This window comes from Monopterus albus, unplaced genomic scaffold, assembly GCF_001952655.1.
Source record: "Monopterus albus unplaced genomic scaffold, M_albus_1.0 scaffold485.1, whole genome shotgun sequence".
NCBI lineage: Eukaryota > Metazoa > Chordata > Actinopteri > Synbranchiformes > Synbranchidae > Monopterus > Monopterus albus.
In genome coordinates, this window is record NW_018128365.1 from 132,500 (window position 1) to 141,564 (window position 9,065).

Below are 9,065 nucleotides of genomic sequence, written 5' to 3' on the forward strand. Positions count from 1 at the left end.
CTTTGTGGAGTGATGAGAGAGAAATGGTAAAGAACAAGAGATTATTCATGTAATTCATGCTGAACACAAACCTGTGAGTACAATCTATAAATCAAAATAAATGAGTTGAGGAGAAAGAGCTGACTTTATTGTTGGTGCCAGAGTGCTTTGCTTTTCATTTTTCCTGTGGTAAGGGGGTACAAGACAAACTTACAATACACTTTACAGTCACAGTCAACATACTTCTGCTCAAGACGTCCAGGTGAGGTGTGAGTGAGTGAGTGAGTAAGGCATTTTCCCAGTCACGGGCTCAGAAAAGCAGTATGCAGTCTAAAGGTGTGTGTGTGTGTCAGTCAGGGATAAGCGGAGTTTGCTTTAGTTGGGGGCAGCCAAAGGAAAAGCTGCAGAGCGAACCGTGACCGTCAGCCAGCTGCCATTAAACCGACCCACATCTCCACGGAACCAAAACCACGGTGAGTCTGTGCCTAAAATGGGCCTTTATATACTCACACAATATAATTTCCAACATGTCAAGTGACTGAAGGTAACAAGCGGAGCACGTAGAGAATCATCTAACAGGGACTTGCTCGATGATTAAATCGTCGACGCGCTTTGTTTAGTGTATTTTACCATTCAAAGGACAAAAAAGATTTTATTACACCGACGACTTTGTAAGTGGGGGAGCTGAACAAAAGCAAGGGTTTGTTTTGTTTTTACAAATTACATTGTAGTTTTGTTATTTCCAAAACTTAGATCACCGTTTACGCACAGGACAGAATTAATCGCATGCTAAAATATAAAAACTTAAGTCATTTCTAGTAAAAATCATTCATAGCGTCCAGAGAACACACCCCCCGCAGTCTCTGGCCAGAATTTGTTTTCGGGGTAAACGCATTTTGGCACAACACCGGCAGAGAAGGACACTGTGCGCCTTTGTGCGCGGCCGCCGCTGCGGCTCCTCTGCGGTCTGGACTGTTGATCCCCGGGGGGACGCGGACAAACAGTCCGGACTGGGGAAATTCCTCCGTCTCTCATTTCCTGGCCTCCTTCTGCACAAGGAATCGTGGTATGCTGCTAAAATATCAGGTCTTTTCATCTACCAACCCATGGCGAGTTCAAACTAGAGGGCAGGTTTTCTGAAGCAATAGCGAGATAAAAATCCCAAAATCCTGACTACAACGGTGCATAGCATAGTTTACCCAACAATCTGAGCATCGAGACCGGTCATCTGACATGGCAGTGTAATGTGGGCCAGAGTCACTCTAATCCCCAGGAGCACACAGTGCTGGAGAGTTTTCATCCAACTGAGGGAAGGAAATGCAAAGCAATGTGACACACACCGTTCTCCAGCAGAAGCTGTGGTAAATATTGTGGCATAGTGTTTTTGGTTAATCTCATAACATGGTGGAGAATCTTTTAGCTTCCTGCTGGGTCACTGACCTGTATTTTTCTGAAAGCAGGTGCTCCTGATTGATTCTAAGTATGGGATGTAAAGAGCAGTTAGATGCAGTGGTAAAAGAAGTACTTAGATCCTTTACTTATGTAAAGGTACCAATGCTACACTGTAAAACATTCTATAGCAAGGTATTACATTTAGGTAGGATCTTCAGTAATGGTTATGGTGGCATTATGGGCCAAATATTATGAAAGTGTCAAAAGTAAGGTACTCATTCTGGTGAAGAATGGCCCCTGTCAACAATTGATCATGATTTATTACAATTTTAGATTGCTAATATTGTTTTATCGATGTGTAAGCAGCGTTTTACTGGTGTACGTGGTTGAGGTGGAGCTAGTTTGTTGTTTAGTCCAGTGGTTCCAGGAGCTGGGACTCCTCCAAAGGGTCACAAGATGGATATGGGAGAGGGGGAAACTATTTTCGACACAAATCTATTATTATGTTAAATATAAGACTTTCTCCTCAAGCAGTTATTTAAATGAAACCATCAGAGAGGTTTAGAGAGAAATCTCCTTTTGGAATTACAGTAAAAACAATTAGACACTTGCAGTGTGACAAAGGAGCCAGCTGCTTCTTGTACAGAGTCACAAGCCAAAAACATGATAAACTATAGGTTTTTGTGTTTCACATAAAAGACATAAGATGCTTATAATACTATATATGGCACATTGTTAAATATCAACCTGAGCCAGAGGAGGTCTGGGGTCATGGAACATGTGGCCCACCTGCTTCATTGTATTTGAAAAGGGTCGGTTAATATTAGCCAGGTTGATTTTGAAGGTCTAACAACAGATTTGTACAAGGTCTAATCGTAAGTTAGTAAAGGACATCTAATGCTGAAACAGTTAATGTCTAACAAACTACAGAGTGGCATAGATATGAAGTGCCATACAGAAGAGTGAGCGATGAATGATGCGGATTCCTGTTTTCTCTTCAGACATTTCCATGAGTAAACTGCACGTTAGTAAATAAACGAATACATGAGTAACTACAGTACTTCTCTCTCACACACACACACACACACACACACACACACACACACACACACAAATGGCAGCCCGTTGTTGGTGGCTGAGTCTTTTTGATGTTAATTGAAAAGTCAGCCTTTAATGTGCTTGTATGGCCACAAGGATCCACAGTGAAGACTAATGACCACGAACTACTAATATGCACAGAAGTGTGAATGATCTCATTCGTCATTTTGGCTCTCAGATGAACTCCCAGCTCTGTCCCGACTCCCTCTGGGTCCCACTGCTCAGCCTGCTGCTCCTCTACATCCCTGCAGCACATGCAGCTAAATGTCCACAGCAGTGCATCTGTGACCAGATCCAGCTCACTGTGACCTGTGTCAACAAGAACCTGACCCAGGTTCCTCCAACTGTTGATGAGGTTTCCTATTCGCACACACAAACCAACATTTCTGTAATATGTTCAGGTCCTGTGTTGTTCCATTTCATATATAATCCCCTTCTTTTACAGATCACTGTGAAGTTGGATCTTCGAGGTAATGATATCCAGGAACTTCCAAGCGGTGCTTTCAAACACACTCCCTATCTGACTCACCTGTCACTGCAGCGCTGTAACGTCCGCAGGGTGAAGGAAGGGGCTTTCCGTGGCCTCGGCCGCCTTGTCTTCCTCAACCTGGCCAACAACAACATTGAGATCCTCTACCAGGTGCTCACACAAATGCAAATCAAATCTCCCATGAGAACACAAAAAGTTCATCTTTATGTCAAATATCACTTTGTTGTTTTTTTTTTTACCCTTAACTCTCAACTTTGACCGTGGCAAGATGAAGTAATTTCTACTGTCTTTACCTTTTGTGAGTCCAGGAGTCATTTGATGGTCTGTCCTCACTGAAGCAGCTTCTGGTCGACCATAACCGTGTTGAAGAGATCCAGCCTGGCGCTTTCTCTCAGCTGGGCTTCCTCAATCTGCTCTCCCTTACACACAACCAGTTGGTTTACATCCCCAACATGGCCTTCCAGGTACATGTACAGACAACCTACATAAAATACCTAAACATTTCAAATTGCAAGCAAGTTTTAAACACATGCTGCAATTTCTCCTGTTGTTGCAGATTAAATAGCCAAACTCTTTCCTCCTCCCAGGGTTTACAAAATATCAAATGGCTTCGCCTGAGTCACAACTCTCTGAACTACCTGGACACTGAGGCCTTTGCTGGTCTGTTCACGCTCACCCGTCTCAGTCTGGACCACAATGAGCTGCAGTTCTTCCCCACTGAGACCATGACCAGGTGAGGCTCCTTGATAAGCTATGAGGACTACATTTGACATGATCTGGGTTTCAGTGGCATCTGAACTCCCACATGGACTGTACATCTACACTAGGAAACCAAATCCAAATGTGTGGCTGAAAAACATTGGTCAATCTGTTTCCTGGTGTCCGGGAGGGAAATCCCAGAAATAAACAGATCTGAGTAATAACACTGAAATTGTTTTCTTTATTTCTCCCTCTCGGGATCCAGACTGCCTGAGGTGACACGTCTATATCTGAGCTATAACCCCATGACTTATCTGGGAGAGGAGGTGGTGTCTATGGCCAAGCTCACCCACCTCTTCCTGGACCACATGTCCTTGCAGGACCTGGCTAACACAGCTGTATCAAAATCCCCCAGCCTCACGCACCTGGACATTAGTCACAACCAGCTGCGAGTCATCCAACCCTTCTCTGAAGGTTCACCCAAGCTGGCACGCCTCAGTCTGGCTGGGAACCCCATTTACTGCAACTGCTACATGCGTCCACTCAGGTACAGGTCATCTTTGTTGAATATAAACTAATGGCTTTCGGTCAACCACAGGGGACTAATCCCCGCTTTGACTTGTCTTTTCATTACACTACAGGGAGTGGGCAATTCGTAGCAAGGTGAAGCTAATAGGGACATGTGGAGGACCAGCCCATCTCTCTGAAGAAAACCTGGAGGCCGTCCATCCTGCAGAGCTGCGCTGTCAAAGCCAGGAGGCCATGCTGAAAGCCAAGTTTGAGGAGGCAACCCGGATCATGCCACCGCCCACCGAAGGGCCACAGAGCAAGGCCAAGTGTCCTGCCAATTGCATCTGCGAGGTGAGTGGGGTGTAAGACTTGGACTAGTTGGATTAAAAGAGGGACCTCTGTAAAGCACTGACGTTTTTGTCTTGTCTATTTATACTTTAGTTTGTTGTTAACCTCTTTCTTGTATTTGGATTGCATTTACACGTTTTGATACAAAAAAATACTATTAAATAAATAGTTCAACATTTGCTAATACTACCCTTATGTCAATTTTTCTTTTGACAGTACTTCATATTTGTGCTAAGCTACGTTAATTACCTGCTGACCATAGCTTCGTATTAGCTTCACATACACCAGACATGAGGTGTCAGCTTTCTCCCTCAACACGGCATTACATTAGGCACAACGTACAGTTAACCTAAATAAGTAAAAAGGTCAAACTCAGTGCTTCAGGTTAGATTTCTTTCCTGTTAAGTGAGAAGTTGTGCTTTCAAATGTATGAGTCTTAATATGAGCCTACATCTTTCGAAGAGAAATACAAACTTTTTATAATTACACAAGAAAAATTAAAATTCATAAGCAGTAAAATCTTATTTATGTCAGTACATTTGGGTTTAACTTGGTCTGGTATGTTAGCAACCGCCATTAGTAATTAAAGATCCCATTACTAGACCAAATCACATCCACAAGTTAGTATGAGAGCTGAACGTGTGTATAGTTTCTATTAAAAGAGAGTGGGAGAGGCTGATTTGTGTTTGTCCCCTCCGTCCTCTACCTTCACATTACTCCACATCTTCAGGCCGAGACACACCACTCCTCATGTGAGAACCGTGGTCACACCAAAGTCCCTCGGGGTTTCTCTCCCAACACACGGCTCCTCGATCTACGCGGCAACCACTTCCACTACATCCCTAGCAATAGCTTCCCGGGTGTCAACCAGGTTGTGTCACTACACCTGCAGCGCTGCAAAATTGTGGAGGTCGAGGGTGGGGCTTTCAGCGGGATGAAGGGGCTGATCTACCTGTACCTGTCAGAAAATGACCTTATGTCCCTCAGCCCTGACACCTTTAAAGGTGGGCGTTTTAGCAGTACTCCAACTCCCTATACACACTAGTGTTTATACAAGAACCGAATTAAGTTCCTGTAGTCTACATTCACAGGTCTGCCTCAGCTGACTTACCTCCACCTGGAGAAGAACCGCTTCACCAGCTTCCCCAGAGGAGCCTTCAATCTGGTTCCCAGCCTACTGGCACTTCACCTGGAGAACAACACCATCACCAAACTGGGGCCAGCCATCTTGACTGGAGCCAAAGGCCTCAGAGCTCTCTACCTCACTGGGAATGGCATTGATCACATATCACCCAAGGCTCTGGACCACGCTAGTGATCTTGACATACTCCACCTGGGGGGAAACAAACTGAAAGAGGTGCCCACCGAAGCACTGAGCAAGGCAGGGAAGCTCAGAGACTTGAGGCTGTCAGGGAATTCAATTCGCTGGGTGGGGTCCAATGCTTTCCAACCACTGCAAGGCTCACTGAAGGAGCTGTATCTGGATAATATGGGATTGGAGAAGGTGTGTGGGCTGTAGCTGTATACTCATTACCCCTTTTTTTCCGCTTCTCTAAATCAGTACTTAGACCCTTCTCAACAAATCCTTTGCTTCATTGTTCAAACTTCTGATGATCTCTCACAATAGATGTCGCAGAACTCCCTTGTAGGCCTGGGACCACTGTTGAGGAGTCTGTTTTTAGAGGGCAACCAGCTGGAGGAGGTGCCCAACCTCCACCCTCTCACTTCTTTGGAGGTCATCAACCTGGCTGACAACCCTCTGATGTGTGACTGCCCCCTGCTGCCACTACGCATGTAAGACCATTACAGCAAACATAGAAGGTGGAAATTGATTGTGATTTGTCCAGCCAGAGTTTCTAAAGCCTCAGTTATGTATGCAGCCTCTTAAAGCAGGGCAAATCGTATTTTACCTATAGGAAGATTCTTCAGCAATATTTGATTAGTTCTAAGGTTCTACTTGTGCTACACCCAATGACCCTGATCATTCTAGTTATTAATCTGAGCAGTTTATTGAGTGTTTGGGCATTTTTAACAAAAGAATGATTTTCCCCCTGCATCTAGGTGGATTGAGAAAGTCAACCTGAAGGTACGAGCCACTTGTGCCAATCCCCCAGAGCTGAGGGGTCACAGGGTCAAGGATGTCCACATCTTCAAAGCTTGTCCCGGGGGTGAGAGCCTCCCCTCCACCCCCACAGTAAACCCAAAGCACTCCAAGGTGCCCAAAGCAACCAAACCCAAATGGATGCACCTCGACAGCCATCAAGTCAAAATGCTCAAAATCAAATCTAAACTTAACCCAAACACAAAACGGGGCACAGCAAAGAAAGCCACCAGGAGACGCAGCAGAGCTTGAGTCTGCTGTTCTGAGACCAAATCTTCTAGTGAACTGGCAACTGTTGGAGATTAAACAAGGTAAAACCATGGACTCACCTGTCTGCTTCTAAAAATTCTAACCTGTTAGCAAGCTGCTTTACATCTGCCCATTAGCCAGGCATTTACAACAATCAATACTGCACTGAAAAGGGTCAGAAAGATCTTTGTTTAATTAAGGGGACTAGACTGGGTACATGTCCCTGGTAGGCTAGTGGTTAAGGTGCAGTACTCTCACCACTGCGGCCCGGATTCGAGTCAGGGTTGCGTCAGGAAGGGCACCCGGCGTAAACATGAGTCGTCAGTGTGACGGTTCGCTGTGGCGACCACCGAAATTGACTTCCTAGACTGGGTACATGTGCTCTTTGTCAGTATTTTCTTCACCTTTACTGCATTAATTCAGATTCCTAGTTAAGAATATGCTGGTTAGACCAAAGGCTTTTATCACCTTAATGGATGTAAATGCTAGTTATCCACTACAACTTAACTTTAAATCCCAGTTGCATAGATAAATAACAAATCACACAACTGAGGAAACTGCATTTTTTTTAAATCAGTGAAAACATCTGGATATGAAGAGCTACAATTAATATAGGTTGACTTCTTTATTAAAACAATGTGGGTTTTGTCATAAGATCAACCACAACTAAAATCTTAAGGAATAGCTCTCCCTACTAATGTTCAATTTTGGTTGCTGTAATAATATTAAATTAACCTACTCCATCATGGAATAGATTAATCATCATCCCAGTCAATTTGTTTCTCCCGTCACGTCTTTGAGCAGGCACATTCGTCTCATCTCTCCATTCCTCTGGCCTCTCCTGTAGTGTCCTGCTCAGTATTGCTCATTTCATCTGTGGCATTGTCATTTTCTTGGCTCCCCTCCTCTTGGTCAAGTTTGTGTCTTTCACGTTCACTCTGTTCGATGCTACTCTCACAAGCAAAGCTCTCCTCCAACGATCCCCCCTCTTCATTTCCATCTTTTGCCGTTTTGCTTTCCTCTGTCTTGTCATGTGCTATGTCTTTCAAGCTGGTCTGCTCTGGAACCCTGTGTAGTCCTGAACTCTGCTCCCCTCCGTCTTCCTGTTTGAGGCTCCCCAGACAGATCTGTTGAGGGCTGCTGGGAGGCTCAATAGGGGTCTCCATCTCCACCTCCTCCACTTTCACCTGCACTGCAACTACTACAAACACAGAATTACCAGATTAACATGGCTGCCTCACAAAAATGGGAAAAAGTGAACAGGATGTTGTAAGATAATTAGTTCACGCACTCTCCTCCTCCTCTGGCTCAGTCTTGGGCTGGATGAGTGGTGAATGGGTGGTGACCTCAGGCTGCTGACCAGCATCATCTTTAGCTCGCTCCTCTGAAAGCCTCTTTTTTACACTCTTCCTTTCTATAAAAAGCAAAACAAGGATTTGAAGCAAAAATCTTTCTACCATCTTCATGACAGCAAATAAATACACCCATGAGCCATAACATTATGACTATGGACAGGTGAAGTGAATAACACTGACTCTCTCGTCACAATAGCACCTGTCAGAGTCTGGGGTATATTAGGCAGCAAGTGAACATTCAGTCTTCAAAGTTGATGTGTTAGAAACAGGAACAATGCCCAAGTGTAATGATCTGAGTGACTTTGACAAGAGCCAGATTCACTAATGCATGTGGGGAGCAAAAGCAAGCCCACATTGTCCGATCCCACAGAATAGCTACTGTAGTGCAAATTGCTGTAAAACCTAATGCTGGTTCTGACAGAAAGCTGTGAGAACACATTGCATTGCAGCTCAATGCATATGGGGCTGCGTAGCCATAGACCAGTCAGAGTGCCCACACTGACCCCTGTCCACTGCCAAAAGCACCTAAAATGGGCACGTGGGCATCAGAGCTGGCCCATGGAGAAGTGGAAGAAAGAAGCCTGGTCTGAAAAATTAGGTTTTCTTTTACATCATGGGGACAGCTGGGTGCATGTGCATCACTTGCCTGGGGAAGAGATGGCACCAGGATGCACTATGGGAAGAAGACAAGTCGGCGGAGGCAGTGTGAAGCTTTGGCCAATGTTCTGCTGGGAAACGCTGGGTCTTGCCATTCATGTTACTTTACATATCCCACCTACCTAAACACTGTTGCATACCAAGTACACCCCTTCTTGGCCACAGCACTCCCTAATGGCAGTGGCCT

The 9,065-nt window shown here is 44.8% G+C and overlaps 2 protein-coding genes across 2 annotated transcripts in view; one reads left to right on the forward strand and one right to left on the reverse strand.

The window, feature by feature from the left end:
* Positions 1–262: 262 nt before the first annotated feature.
* Positions 263–9,065, forward strand: part of chadlb (chondroadherin-like b) — a 19,622-nt gene continuing 10,819 nt past the window's right edge. Inside the window, exons 1-11 of the mRNA XM_020587876.1 lie at positions 263–452; positions 2,648–2,824; positions 2,915–3,109; positions 3,268–3,423; positions 3,547–3,692; positions 3,924–4,205; positions 4,300–4,519; positions 5,247–5,520; positions 5,608–6,020; positions 6,144–6,310; positions 6,578–6,928. Coding sequence (XP_020443532.1) covers positions 2,648–2,824; positions 2,915–3,109; positions 3,268–3,423; positions 3,547–3,692; positions 3,924–4,205; positions 4,300–4,519; positions 5,247–5,520; positions 5,608–6,020; positions 6,144–6,310; positions 6,578–6,869 — 2,322 coding nt within the window. The 5' untranslated portion in view covers positions 263–452 and the 3' untranslated portion in view covers positions 6,870–6,928. The remainder of the gene's footprint in view (positions 453–2,647; positions 2,825–2,914; positions 3,110–3,267; positions 3,424–3,546; positions 3,693–3,923; positions 4,206–4,299; positions 4,520–5,246; positions 5,521–5,607; positions 6,021–6,143; positions 6,311–6,577; positions 6,929–9,065) is intronic.
* Positions 7,477–9,065, reverse strand: part of l3mbtl2 (L3MBTL histone methyl-lysine binding protein 2) — a 14,186-nt gene continuing 12,597 nt past the window's right edge. Inside the window, 2 exon segments of the mRNA XM_020587875.1 lie at positions 7,477–8,067; positions 8,158–8,280. Of these exon segments, the coding sequence (XP_020443531.1) occupies positions 7,682–8,067; positions 8,158–8,280 (509 nt within the window). The 3' untranslated portion in view covers positions 7,477–7,681.